The sequence below is a fragment of the Lepidochelys kempii genome, chromosome 5 (assembly GCF_965140285.1).
Source record: "Lepidochelys kempii isolate rLepKem1 chromosome 5, rLepKem1.hap1, whole genome shotgun sequence".
Lineage (NCBI taxonomy): Eukaryota > Metazoa > Chordata > Testudines > Cheloniidae > Lepidochelys > Lepidochelys kempii.
Genome location: NC_136384.1, coordinates 10,538,981 through 10,554,553, shown reverse-complemented (window position 1 = coordinate 10,554,553; position 15,573 = coordinate 10,538,981). Strand labels below are relative to the sequence as shown.

General features: G+C 43.0%; 1 protein-coding gene across 1 annotated transcript in view; it reads left to right on the top strand.

Annotated features, from left to right (window-relative positions):
- The window catches only part of RIT2 (Ras like without CAAX 2), a 268,793-nt gene extending 254,029 nt beyond the window's left edge, over window positions 1–14,764 (top strand). The window contains exon 5 of the mRNA XM_073343437.2: window positions 14,416–14,764. Coding sequence (XP_073199538.1) covers window positions 14,416–14,643 — 228 coding nt within the window. The 3' untranslated portion in view covers window positions 14,644–14,764. The remainder of the gene's footprint in view (window positions 1–14,415) is intronic.
- Window positions 14,765–15,573: the final 809 nt, after the last annotated feature.

Genomic DNA, 15,573 nt, shown 5'->3' with positions numbered 1-15,573 from the left:
TGGCTCATATCCAGCTTCTCGACCACTGTCACCCCTAGGTCCTTCTCTGCAGAACTGCTGCTGAGCCATTCGGTCCCTAGTCTGTAGCGGTGCATTGGATTCTTCCGTCCTAAGTGCAGGACTCTGCACTTGTCCTTGTTGAACCTCATCAGATTTATTTTGGCCCAATCCTCCAATTTGTCTAGGTCCCTCTGTATCCTATCCCTGCCCTCCAGCGTATCTACCACTCCTCCCAGTTTAGTCTCAGACTCCTCCCAGTTTAGTGTCATGGGATGGGAACTGGAATAGGCACTAGCTGGCCGAGGTACTCAACAAAACAAAAGTCATAGAACAGTTGCAGGCCGCAGAGGCCCTGGGGCCAGTCGCGTAGCCGGGGGGTGGGGGGGGGAGCGGCCGCCCCCCCTCTGAGCACAAGTGGCACCTTTTTAATTTATAGGCGACTTTTTAAATTCGTACTCACCCGGCGGCGCGCCGAGTCTTCGGTGGCGGGGGCCTTCACGGGGTCTGGCTCGGCGGAGGGGGCCTTCACTCGTGCTGGGTCCTCGGCGGCATTTCAGCGGAGGGGGCCTTCAGTGCCGCCGAGGACCCGGAGCGCCGCCCGGTGAGTACAAGCGGGTGGCACCTTCTTTATGTCCGTTGCCCCTATTTGCTCCACCTAGTTACACCACTGCCTGGGGCTAGAGCTCTTTTGGTGTCAAAGGAATTTTTGGAAGAGCATTCTCCATGTTGGCCCCTTAACTCTCCCTTAACTTCCCCTTTGACACACCACATTCAGTTAACTTTTCAGTCAGGTTGCAAGGCCCATCTTTTCTCCCACGCATTCTGGAAAGGAATAGTTTGAGGTCAAGGGCAGCTTTTCAGTGTGTGTGTGTGTGGCAGGGTGGGAGTGGGGCGGATAGCGTTAGCTACATTCCTATCTAGGGTAGTCAGTTATATTGGATGATGATATCAATTTGTTCATTGTAATTGGTGTAAGGGCTCCCAGGGCACAGGACTGGGCATATATTACTGGAAAAAATATCTTTTATACATTAAAAGAATACATGAATTAACATAAGATTTCTCAACACAGAGGGACAAGGCTATAGACCTCTACCCTTCCTGTGTCGACCTTGTAAACAGAGAATCAGCCCAGACTGTTAGCCAGCAAGTTTCTTAGAAGGGTTAGTTTTGCTTTCTTTCCTAAAGTGGCATGACATGGGATCAGCCTGATCTCAGGCTGCAGTGCTTTCCAAAGTTACCGGTCCTTAGCTTTAAAAACTCCCTGATTCTGCCCCTGTGAGCTTTCACCTGAGTTCACTCAGCCATTGCTTCCGGGCTGAATACACGTACCATGGCAGGGAGCAGGTATTTAAGATGAATTAGGAATATAAAAGGCCCGCTGCTTGAAAAGGAACCTGTAATGCATACCAAGTGCAGAGTGCAAGATATTAGGGTGATGTGATCTGGCTGATGTGCCCCACTAAGCAAAGTGCATTGTTACAGGTATTCCAACCCACTGGCCAGCTACAATTCTTTAATTGCCTCTCTAGGAACACGTATTTCTAAGCACTGACTGCGTCATATGCGTTTTTTTCCACTGCAGTTTTATATTGCAAAAATCTCCACAAAAGCAGATTGTATTTTCTTAGGACCGTGAATGGGACTAAAAGGAGGCGCATATGATGACTGTCACGCCCATCTTCTGGTATGTTCGCCATGGGACTATCTATGCTTCCATGTCCCTGTGACTCGGGGCAGGTCAACACTTACAATGCTGCAGTGGCGCAGCTGTGAATGTCCTACTAGGTCTACAGGAGAGCTTCTCCAGTCACCATCGTTAATCCATCTCCATGAGAGACGGTAGCTATGTCAACGGGGGAGGTCTTCCCATCAACACAGCGCTATCTACACCAGGGGTTAGGTCGGTATAACTGCATCGCTCATCAGGGGTGCTGGACCAATTGGTATAGTGGGGGGTACTGAGAGCCATTGAACCAAACTGTAAACCCTGTATAGGATGGAAACCACTTCAAGCCAGGGGGCGCTGCAGCACCCCCCACACCCCTACTTCCAGAACCTAGGTTGCTCACGGGTATTGATTTTTTTTCATACCCATGAGCGATGTACTTATACTGATGTAAGTTTATAGTGTAGACCTGACCTAACCTGACCACTATAAGGTGGATAGAAAGCTGGCTAGATTGTCGGGCTCAACAGGTAGTGATCAGTGGCTCCATGTCTAGTTGGCAGCCGGTATCAAGTGGAGTGCCCCAAGGGTCGGTCCTGGGGCCAGTTTTGTTCAATATCTTCATAAATGATCTGGAGGATGGTGTGGATTGCATGCTCAGCAAGTTTGCAGATGACACTAAACTGGGAGAAGAGGTAGATACTCTGGCAGGTAGGGATAGGATACAGAGGAACCTAGACAAATTGGAGGATTGGGCCAAAGGAAATCTGATGAGGTTCAACAAGGACAAGTGCAGAGTCCTGCACTTAGGACGGAAGAATCCAATGCACCGCTACAGACTAGGGACCGAATGGCTCGGCAGCAGTTCTGCAGAGAAGAACCTAGGGGTTACAGTGGACGAGAAGCTGGATATGAGTCAACAGTGTGTCCTTGTTACCAAGAAGGCCAATGGCATTTTGGGCTGTATAAGTAGGGGCATTGCCAGCAGATCAAGGGACGTGATCGTTCCCTCTATTTGACACTGGTGAGGCCTCATCTGGAGTACTGTGTCCAGTTTTGGGCCCCACACCACAAGAAGGATGTGGAAAAATTGGAAAGAGTCAAGCGGAGGGCAACAAAAATGATTAGGGGACTGGACACCTGGGTTATGAGGCGAGGCTGAGGGAACTGGGGATGTTTAGTCTACGGAAGAGAAGAATGAGGGAGGATTTAATAGCTGCTTTTAACTACCTGAAAGGGGGTTCCAAAGAGGATGGCTCTAGACTGTTCTCAGTGGTAGCAGATGACAGAACAAGGAGTAATTGTCTCAAGTTGCAGTGGGGGAGATTTAGGTTGGATATTCGGAAAAACTTTTTCACTAGGAGGGTGGTGAAACACTGAAATGCGTTACCTAGGGAGGTGGTGGAATCTCCTTCCTTAGAAGTTTTGATGGTCAGGCTTGACAAAGCCCTGGCTGGGATGACTTAATTGGCGATTGGTCCTGCTTTGAGCAGGGGGTTGGACTAGATGACCTCCTGAGGTCCCTTCCAACCCTGATATTCTATGATTCTATGATTCTAAGAAAAGATCCTTTCCTCGCCTTTTCTAGTCTTTTCTTTTCCGAGCCTGCAGGAAAGGAAATAAAAAGGGAAGACACTAGTGAAACTCCCATTAATCTTCTTATGTCAATTCTTATCCTGCCGAAGTGTGACATTTTGCCTTAACTGGTACCATCATTGGGGAAGATCAATGGTATTAGTTTAATGAAGATACCACTCAAGTGTTCTACTTAATGAGAGGTTCTGACTAACCCTCCCAATAAACTCAGAGATTTATAAAACCTCAAAATTAAATTACACATTCCAGAAGAAAAACCAACCCACAGCTTACTCCCTCAATTACTCTCCCGCATCACTTGTAGCAAATAATTCTCTGTTTGAAAAGCAGCTCAAGTAATAAATTGAAGGATGGAACATGTGTTCTGTACCCTGTGCATAATGGCAGTTTGATACCTCATACATTTGCAATGCTTTCTTACTCTAGCAAACTATTTCTGAAAAAAGGCTATTCCATTGCACTCCGGTTCTATATAAATCCATTGTAAATTCTCTCCCTGTCTCCCCTGTATAGAATACCCACTTCAGCAGAATAGATAGAATCCCAACAAATGATCAGCATGTGGAGAAGGTGGGAAGGGAAAGGGAGAGTTTTGTAGTGCTTTCCCTTTCATTGCTAAGGCATAGCAACATATTCTCTGTTTGTTTGGCAGCAAGCCTTCGATGGCTCTTAGCTATGAATACTATAAAGAATGGCATATATGCACCACACTTCATGCAGTGGATGAAGCAGCAGGCAATGTCAGTGACACACAATGCTGTTTGTTGCATTTTGAACAGACTTTATCATGACCTGTCCAGTCTAATGTTTAATGCCCTAATTCAGCAAGGTACTTAAGCATGTATACAACTTTAAGCATTTGAGTAGTCCCAGGGAAATCAATAGGACTATTCATATGCTTAAAGCAACACATGTGCTTATGTATTTTATTGAATATGGGCCTCAAAGAACTTGCTCCAGCACTAGAAATTATTTTAGTTCTGGACTTGTGGCATGTAAGTCAAACAAATTTTCCATTACATCTAAAGATCTCCCCCCCACACACACACACACACATGGTTCCTGTTACTCCCCTTCCTCCTCTGCAATCTGGTTCTCCATGCATACATTACCCTCTTCCTCTTTAAGTATCTATCGTATTAGTCCTGTCTTCCCAGTAGTGATAACATAATATTAATTAGGGAGAGATTTGTTTGGGTTAGATCATATCTTTACAAAGGTATGCACATTGCCTAGCACAATCAGGGCCATTGTCCTGCAATACAAATACGAAATACATAAATAATTATAATTATGATTATGGATTTGAAAGTTTAGATAGGTAAGAATAAAAGGGATTGGTTAAACTGGCTTTAAAGTTCCTTTGTGCCACCAAAGCAGTGCAAAGCTGCCTTAGCAGGAATCAGAATTTGGCTCAGTGGACCTTTGAGGGTTTTCTTGGGTTTGCTTTTTTGTTGTTTTCTATTTTTCCTGATCGTGGCTAAATAAGCAACATTCACAGCCTTCGTTTTACATGCTAATCTTTTTTGTAACCATCTGTTGGCAGCAGATGATAAAAATTAACAAAACTTTGTTGTTGCTTAGAAGAAAATTTGAATAAATTCCTTGGGTTTAAGTACTAAAAAACAAATTAATCTTTGAAGTTATTTTCATACAAATAGAGAGATCCTACTTCTAATAAGTATCTATAAATAAATGTCTTATTTTGTCTGCCCTCTTCTGCCTGACAATACATTCTGCTAGGCTTTGAAATCAGTGCATCTTTAATGATTATCGATAATTTAGAAAATTGTGAGATCCGTGAAAACGCTTTGAGCAACTGACCCTTAATCATTCTTCTTGAAGATTAACACTGAAGATTTAACAGCCCTCAGAGTCTCTTCATATTAGAAACAGAGCTGCCCATGGAAGATGTGAAATAGCATGGCTTTGAGTATCCTATTTTGTCAAGTCCCAACTCCATCTTTCCAGAATTACATCCTGGTATAATGTTGCCTTAACCTTACCCATCAGTTCTGCTGTTGACAAGATAAAGCCACAGGAATGCAGTTCAGAGAAGTGAACTACAGCTTCAGAGCCAAACCTGCAGGTAATTTCCATAGCTGGCTTTACATTAAACACCAGGCCAATTTAGTTATTTATCGCTGTATGTGATAATGAAGGAGTAGTGATTATTGCCGAGTTCTAACGATAGGTCTGGGAGCATTGTGTATTTCATGTCACTCAAAATCATCTATGTCTCTTTATTTAAAACAATGATTTCTCATAACACAAATTAAAATAGCTGGGAGGGGAGGACTCCTTTTGTACAGTGGCTAGTGCAGGTCTGAGCGGCGGAGAGGATCACAGTGGGGATGAGCATGAGAGAATTGTGTGAGCCCTGCAATTTGAGGCTGATTGCACCTCGAAAGTCATGGTTATTTCTCTGTTGCATCTTTCTTCTTTTGGAAGTGTATTTCTTTCAGCCTCCTGCTGCAGTGTTTCTGGGCCTCATTTATCCTTGGGCTGGTATAGGGGCACAGTGGAAACATTCTGAGCCCTTTATTATTCAGGGGTTGGGGCAGCCCATGGCATACACCAGGATGGCATTCATAGCTGTGCTAGCCTGCACACCTGCAGGTGACGCAGAATTGCTGGACATATATCACATTGACCATACCTCTTCCTGGTCTTGATATGTCTCCTTCCCTGGCCCACCTCCATCATGCCTCCTGCCTGACTTGACATTTCCATTGCACTGGGGGTTCCTATAGAGATAGCTCAGAGCTGTGTCTACTCCTGGTATACAGGTCTCCTATGCCATTGGTAAAGCCTGTGTGGGCTTTGTACCTGCCCTTCAGACTAGCTGGGTGAAAAAGGTGGTAGGGTGATATAAATCAGGCCTTACCAGTGCAATCCTACTGACTTCAGCAGAATTACTCTTGATTTACACCAGTGTAAATAAGATCAGAATCGGATCCTGAATATTTATTACACAATATTTATACAACTGGAACAAGGTCACATTCTAATCACTGATACTCCTAAAGCATGCAAACAGCAAACTTCGCATTCAGAAAAAAGGAACAAATGGGGCAGTCTTCTTATGTGACATCAGCTTTTGTGTAAGTCTGGGGAAAGCAAGCAATGGAATGAGTTGTAACGCACTCCCAATAATGATTAATTGTGTGGCAGCCTTTATCTCATCGTGCCTTGTAATCTAGAAAGTCAGCAAAACTGAGCCCACAGAATTGCTTGCAATGAAGTGAGAGTGAGGTTTCCTCAGCTGATTACCTCTGAAGACTTCCAAATGGCTTTAAGAGTAATGTCAGTGTCTTGAAATTCTGCACTTGCATTTGTGCCATGTGATCAAATTATCCCCATGTTGCTCATTTAGTGATGGGGTAGAAAGTAGGCCATGTCTTCCAGTTTGAACTGATTTCCTTTTGATCTTGGTTTTCCCATTTTAATGAGGGCTGTCAGCGCTCAGTGGCAATGATGAAATGGTTAAAAATGTAAATGGCTGGAGAATGATGCTGGTGGTGGGGGGGGGCGTTAAAATATTTTTTTTAATCTTCCAGGACATAAATAATTTGTAGGTAAATAATGTCAGTGCTGCTTGTATTTAGAAAAAAAAAAGAAAGCTTGATCGATTTGCCTCTCCAGTCTAGTTTTACCTATCTTATACACAATGATCACAATGGTATACAAGCATGTAGTGAGCAATATCATTTAACCAATGAACACAGTAGGCTGGATTCTTAAACCAACCAGAGATTCCTCTTGGAGACTTCCACCTGGGCAGGACATATCACTGCCAGTGTAAAGCTTCCTATAACACTATGTCATTGCCATAACCTTTGTATAAGGGAATGGAGAGGTCAGGTTACAGGGCATAAAGGGGTGAGTCAGCTTGAACTCCACTAGGCCTGATTCCCTTCTGGTTTAAACTGCAGTGCTTACGCCAGTGGCAAAAGTTAGAGCCACCCACCTGCTGCTCTAACTTCTGACAACACTGAGTGGCTGGGTATTAGGGAGCAGCAGCCAGCTCCATGTACTCATCACTGTCTTGGACGTAGTGGAGAATGGAGTTCAGAAAAGAGCAGTGCAGCTTCAGAGCCAAACCTGCAAGTCCTGCGCTGAATAATTCCTTCTTTACATTTACATTTTTACATTTTTACATTTTACATTATTTTACAGTGGGGATAATTTGTTTCTGTCAAAATACCAACCATTTAGAGCTTGATCCAAAGCCAATAGAATTTTTTCTATTGGATTCAATGGGTTTTGGATAAGGCTTTTGGAACAGAGTTGAACGACTTGCCTTCCCTTCTTCCTTAGTTTTGGCATCAAAGCCCATTACGTCCTGCAGCAACCACTCTAAAACTGAGTCTAAATGAAGCTTTTAAGTCTGTAGTTGCCACTGTGTTTACCATTGAAAAGCTAATGAGGTCACCTTGGATGGAACTCTAAGTAACAAACGTTTAGGAGAATCCTTGTAACTATTATCATTTCATCTGTGGCCTATACAATTTCTCTGTGGCAGAGCTCCTAATGACTCAGGCAGCGGGTGCTGATCGCCACCACTGTAGGTGTGAGGTGTGTGAGGGGAGAGACATTGCTTTCCAGTATGGAGACCAACACCAGCCTTGCCATGCTGATTTTGCTGATTTTGCTAATGCTGACTCTCTGAATGAAACACCCTTTGAGATGCTGCTGCGGCTGTTCTGACAAAGATGAAAAGGTTAAACACAGCACAGACTGATCCTGAAGGAGATTTTCTCCGTATTGACAACCCAAGGGCATGCGTAGAAAATTGATCCATTTTGATTCTTCATCCCTCCATCCCAAAGTACAAATGTTTTGGTGTTCTTCATCTGATGCGCTCCGGTGATTGCCAGTGCCTCCCCATCTGCATCCAAGCTTGGCGTTTCATGCTGTCCTTTCAGTTGTGCAGGACTTGACCTTAATATGTAGCTGGCTGTCATTAACATGGCAGCTCATCCATCACCGCCTCCACATGCTGTCAGCAATCCATTTAATCTCACTTGTAATTTTCCGAGGGAGGCTTGCAAAAGCCACAAACAGAATTTTAATGTTGTAAAATGCTGTTTGGAGCCAGTAAATATTTTCTTTCATTGTGAGGTCATGCTACACAAACATTCCCCAAGTTCAGTTTAGCTCCCTTTACTTTAGGAGACCGCACATCTGTATAGACCCCAACCTGCAACCCATACACCCCAAATGGGCCACATTCTTTGCTAATGTGACTGGTGAGGCAGTGGCAAGCTCAGCTCCCTGACCCCAACCTCTACAGTTACCCCTCCAACTCTCTCTTCAGTTGAGTCCTGATCTTCAGCTGCTCAAGTTCTCTGACCAGTCCAGCTCTGTGGCTGCTGCCATAGGGCCTGATTCAATCCCAGTTTAAATCAATAGAAACACGTGTACACACTTCACCCAAATAGAATTTGGATCAGGCCCCTGGAGCCTTCAACAGCCCGTCACCTTAACTCCCTCTATGCCTCCCTTCTATCCATTGTCCCACACATACTCCTCCAGGCTCCAGTGTGCCATTATTTTAAAAGAGTGAACAAGATAACCCAGGTAATTATAGGCCTGTCTGTCTGACATTGATCCCAGAGTGGCTGATTTGGGATTTGATTAATAAAGAATTAAAGGAGGATAATATAATTAATGCCAATCAACGTGGGTTTATGGAAAATAGATCTGTCAAACTAACTTGATTTTTTTTTTAGGCGATCACAAGTTTGGTTGATAAAGAGAATAGTGGAGGGAATATAATTGGGGTATATCTACACTGCAATTATAAACCCACGGCTGGCCCATGCCAGCTGACACAGGCTCACGGGGCTTGGGCTAAGAGGCTGTTTAATTGCAGTGGAGACATTTGGGCTTGGAGTGGAGCCCAGCTCTTGGACCCTGAAAGGTCGAATGGTCCCAGCTTGAGCCCGAACATCTACACCCAATTACACATATCCTTAGCCTGAGCCCCATGAGCCTGAGTAAGCTGGCATGGGCCTGACACGGATTTCTAATTGCCATGTAGACATGTCTTTAGATTTCTATCAGGCATTTGTCTCGGTACCTCATGACATTTTGATTAAAAAAAACCTAGAATGATATACAATTAAGTTGGCACACCTGAATGGATTACAAGCTGTCTAACTGATAGGTTTCAATATGTAATTGTAAATGGGGACTCATCATCAGGCAGGTGTGTTTCTAGTGGGATCCCACAGAGATCTGTTCTTGGTCCTATGCTAGTTAACATTTTTATCAATAACCTGGAAGAAAATATAAAATCATTGCTGACGAAGTTTGCAGATAACACAAAAGTTGGGAGACTAGTAAATAATGAAGAGGAGGACAGGTCACTAATACAGAATGACCTAGATTTCTTGGTAAGCCGGACTCAAGCAAAACAATATGTGTTTTAATACGGATAACTGTAAATGGATACATCTAGGAACAAAGAAAATAGGCCATACTTACACAATGGGGGACTCTAGCCTGGGAAACAGTGACTCTGGAAAAGATTTAAGAATCATGGTGGATAATGAGCTGAACATGAGCTCCTAGGGTGATGCTGTGGCCAAAAGGGCTAATGCAATCCTTGGATGCATGAACAGGAGCATCTCAAGTAGGAGCAGAGAGGTTATTTTACTTCTGTATTTGGAACTGGTGTGACTGCTGCTGGAGTGTCCAGTTCTAGTGTCCACAATTTAAGATTGATGTTGATAAATTGGAGAGGGTTCAGAGAAAAGCCACGAGAATGAATAAAGGATGAAAAAACTTGCCTTACTGTGATAGACTGAAAGAGCTCAATCTATTTAGCTTTACAAACAGAAAGATAAGGGGCAACTTGATTACAGTCTAGAAGTACCTACATGGGAAACAAATATTTAATAATGGACTCTTCAATCTAGCACAGAAAAATGAAATTTTCAGATTATCAAGATCCAATGGCTGGAAGTTGAAGCTAGACAAATTCAAACTGGAAATAAGGTGTACGTTTTTAACAGTGAGAGTGATTAACCATTGGAACAATTAAGCAAGAATCATGGTGAATTCTCCATTACTGACCATTTTTTAAACTAAGATTGGATGTGTTTTATGTGCTCTAGGAATGGATTTGGGAAAGGTCGATGGATTGTACAGGAAGTCAGACTAGATGATCACAGTTGTCCCTTCTGGCTTTGGAATCTATAAATCTGTAAATTTCATCAGCTACGGCGCAAGCCTTCACTCATACTTTCTCCCGTACGACCAGAATTTTTCTCTGGCAAATCATAACAAGTTCATCAACCAAACAGTGTACCCTCCCTAGAGAAGTCACAAGCTCCATCTCCCAGGGAACATATTCTGCAATTTTCTCCCTTCCCGACAGATCAGGGCTGCCTCTAGTAAATTCCAGATCTGCATTCTAGGATTCCCCTAATCCCATGATATGGGCCTCCAGGCAACCGTGAGATGTTAACAAACCTTTGGTTAGTTCTGACATGGGCTGGATTTGATCTCACAATGTAGTCAGTACCCCTGAAATGAGATGCACAGAGGACTGACCGTTGCAGTCATGTTGAGCCCCAGTGCCTTTATTCAGAGCTTTATACCCCATTACTAATCTTCAGAACCATCTAATCCCATGACTGATTTATTATTTGAAAAAAAATCTTGCATTTTTCCTCAGCACATTGCTGGGAGTTTAAAATTTCATCAGCAATCAGATAATTATAAATGAATTTACAATATAGATATTCTAGAGTTATGCTCAGACTTTCCATTTGAAGACGCTGTTTTCAGTTACTTCTAACTTTGCCAACTGGGCTGAAGTTTTCCACGTTGGGAGTCTGCCTCAGACTTGGAAAGTTTCAGTAAAAACAGTTCAGCAGTGCCTGAGTATGAAATAAGGGGGAAATGCCATATGTTGCCAATTTTGAAAAAAATAACCATTTGTTATGACACTTTATTAACCTCAATGCTTTGAAGCAGGGACATGAAATCTGGTAGCAAGGGTCACCCTGGACTCAAAGAGCTGACTTTTGCTATCTCTCTGAAAATCCAATCAAATTTGTGCAAGTCATAAACCAGTGAAACTAGCTGCATTGAGTTTATTAGAGAACTCCAGCAAAATTCTCCAAACGATCTGTCTCTACTGAATATGCCCCACCCCTACTGAGCTCCATGCTAACTATACTCAGCGTGCACCACCCCCACAGAGATTACTAAGCATTCTCCATTCTCCAGCTGAGCAGGTCTTTTCCTGCCATTGTTCCTTTTGTCTGGTGGGAGCTTCTGTGGTGTCAGGCAGCAGAACTGAGAGAAGAGACTCTCTCCTGTGCTCTCAATGGACCCCAGGCAGGAGGAAGTATGAGGGAAGCGAGGAGGAGGGCACAGAAAGACTATCAGGAGGATGGGGGCAGGGACAGAGGAGTGGGGGAAATGGACCAGGCATTTTCCAAGGTTGAATACTTGACTTTGAAACCTTAACTTTCGTTTAACATAGCTGTTTTAGGGGTTTTAAAGATTATTATTTTATGTAATAAATAAAATCTTCAATAAAATTACAGCTCCATTTACGGGTTTGCTCAGAGAATTGCAGCGCCTTTAAAAAAGTGAATTCCTCCTTCAACAAGAACAAGGCACAATGAGAGAATGATTAAAAAGTACAAAATAGGCCATCAGAGTCTTCTATTCACACAATCAGTTTCTCAGTGGTGCCCATTAGACATACTGAATCATGCATTTTGCTTACACAGCTGCCCTGAGAAAAGCAAGGAGCATATTGCTACCACCTCCTTTTGCAGAAGGTGGGCAATTATAGCAGTCTTAAAGTGGTAACACTCTTTCTTGGTGTCATTGAGTATCATTTAGGTTAGCGTACAACTGACTTGCTTACCTTTACAATATCTGTTATCACTTTAAGATTAAAATAATGTATAATCCTGCTAATGTTTCAAATTACTGGGCTGAACACAGGGGTATCTGGGTAAAATTTTATGGCCTGTTTTATGTCGGGGGTCTGATTAGGTGATCTGTTGGCCCTTTCTGGCCTTAAACTCTATGGATGAATACGAAAATCTGCAACTCTCCAAAAAAAGTATATGCATGGATGTGATAGCTACAGACTAGTTTCCAGGCTAGATCGGTCTATTGGTCCATCTAGTCCAGAGTCCTGTTTCTGATAGTGATCAGCACCAAATGCTTCAGAGGAAGGTGCAAAAAGCCCAAGATAGGAAAATGATGAAATAACCTATTCATAAAGAAAGTCTCCTTCTAACGCTAGCTGGTAAGTGGTTTGCTTACACCCTGAAGCACGAGGGCTTATATCTCTAATAAATGTGACAGAAACACTGGCTCAATGTGATTGGGCTGAAGAACAAAAGATGGCTTAGCCCTGACGTACTCAAAGGAAATTGGTATTTCTCACAACCTAGGATTTAGTTAGATATTGATAGGGGTCTCACACAGCCCTCATCTTATTATCATGATTTTAAACATATTTGAATAAATCCTGATATCTAAATATAAATAAATATAAAAACTGGGACTCCTGGCCTTGAATTTGAATTCAATTCTGAAGGTTTACCCTTCCAGCTTAGTACTCAACACTGGTTTGCATGATGGTCTGGGGCTTAGGAGACCTAGGTCCACATCCCTGCCCTTCTGCAGATCTCGCGTACATTCTTTAGTCTCTCTGTGCCTCTGTTTCCCATGTGAAATGAGGATAATAGTATTTCCCTGCCTTTCAGGGTTCTTGCGAGTTGCTTAAATACTGTGGTAATGGAGGCCATTAATGTATAGAATACTTATATTCAGACAGCTTGTGGACAGTCTTTGATGCATTCTACTCTCCGTGACATGATGTGTTAGTATGTTTGGCTATTAACCAAAAGATTGGTGGTTCATATCCACCTAAGGGTGGAGCTCCTTGTGATGGGTTCCCCTGGGGTACCACCTGGAACTGGGGTACCACTGAGCCCTCTGACCCACCAGTCTGGGCTCCCTCTCACACGGTGCTTCTGTGACAAGCTGCAAAGCCCTTCAAACTTGCACATTCACCAGCATTTACACAGGTAGGGCCACACCCAGCTGCAGTCACATGCAGGCTCTCTAACCAGCAGCTTCCCAGCCTAGGACCGCAGAGCAATACCGTCCTGCCCTGGCTAAATCTGTCCGGTAGATGGGTTTAATACCTGGTCTACCTCTCCCCCAATGTGAAGAGGGCCATGCACACTTGTGGTAACCAAACTAAGATTTTTCCCAGAAACCTTAGTCACCACTGGTTTGGATTAAATCATAAAATAATTGTATTAATTAAAAAAATAGATTTTAAATTATTATGAGTGATAGCAAACAGATCAAAGCAGATTACCTAGTAAATAAACAAAACCACAAACTGAGCTTAACATATTAGGATAGGATATGAATTAGCAAATTCTCACCCTGAGTGATAAACAGGGTGGCAGATTCTTAAGGCACAAGCTGCCTTTGCTTTGCAGCTTGGGTTTCCCAGGTTTTCATACACAGGCTAGAAATCCCTCTAGCCTGGGTCCATCACTTCCCCCAGTTCAGTCTTCGATCCTCAGGTGTTTCCAGGTTTGTTGTTGTAGGGAGAGTGAGGTACCATCATGATGTCATTTCAACCTTTTATGTCTTCTTCCCACTTGCTGGAAAGCTCTTTTGCTGTGACCTGGGTCCAACAGTTCCCTTTGTGTAGTGCTATCACTAAGAGGTTTTATTGTACACAGTTCCTGGGGCAATTCTTGTGCTTGTGTGCATTTCCTCAATAAGCCATTAACTTTGTTTGGCCTTGTTACTGTTGTATCTGAAAGGCGGCTTTGGGGTGTTTTCAACCTCTCAACAGGTTTCAGTGACACATACCTAGCCAAACTTCATAACTTCACATTCAATGATAGCACACACAATCCAATGAGATATTGATGTCTAGCAGATCCAGACTCTTAAGAATGATACCTCACAAGGCAAACTTTGTGCAAAACATATCCTAATTATATGACAGTGGTGAATAAGGGGTGCCAGGGTGTCACACTCCTGTGATTCACAGGTCAGACTAGATGATCTAAGGCTCCCTTCTGGCTTCAAACTTTATTAACCTGTTGTTGTTAATGGCCTTTTTTTTTTTTTGGTAGGTCTCGACTGAAGAAGGCATGAGCTTGGCGAGAGAGTATTCTTGTTCCTTCTTTGAGACCTCAGCTGCCCTGCGCTTCTACATTGATGATGTCTTTCATGGACTAGTGCGGGAAATCCGCAGAAAAGAATCCTCACTGCCCCTGACAGAGAAGAAGATGAAGAGGAAGGACAGTCTGTGGCAGATGCTGAAAGGATCTTTGAAGAAGAAAAGGGAAAGCACAACCTGATGGCACTTTCCAGTGAGCCACCTTTAGGGAGCTGATCACAGTCATCTGTAGCAATTCCTAAGGCAGCATTTACACAGCATTGTCAGGGCCCAGTTCTGGAGTCCTTTCTCTGCTTTCATTCAGTCCTTATGCAGGAATAACTTATATGAGGCCCAATCTATGGTTGTCTGGTAGCCCCTTTATGCCAAAATAGCCAATGCAGAAGGAACCACATAACAGTCAGTTACCCTTCCCCTCACTTTTGGCACAGTAGGCCCTCTTGTGTAAGATACAGAGGCAGCAGAGCGAACATTGTACATTTCCCTGCATGATCCCCCAGCAAGGGGTATTCAAGGTCATCAAGGATAGGAAACAGTATTTTAGGCATGGAGCAATTCTCCAAAACGGGCCATGTTTGGCAATTTAATGTACCCACCATACAAACATCCAAGTCATATATAATTTAAAAGCTTATTTTATGTATGTTTGGATGAATTATGATGTGGAGCAGTCACATGGTGTCGTAAGCTGGTAGGCATGGTGAAATAATGGTACCCCAAATGAAAAAGTGTCACGTTGTGCATCGTTCCTGCAACATTGCAACATGATTATAACTACAGCTTTTACTGTTTATGTTAATTTCAACACCTTAATGTGGGGTTCCTTGCTCAAAGCCACCAAACAACAAACTATTAACATATCTTATTGGTTTTTCATGGACAAGCATTTTTTTTAGAATGGATTAAGCTGCTCAGCATGTGGCAAAAATGCCGAATATCAACATTTTGCAGTAAGCTAACATCAAATATTTTCACATCACAGATTCTTAATTGTCAAAGTATCTCAGAAGTGATTATAATAGTTGTCAATATTTTCAGTTGAAATATGCGACGTGATCAATCTCACAGAGAAGGTGGTGCATGATTAGCTGTAGATTGCATGCCCATCATT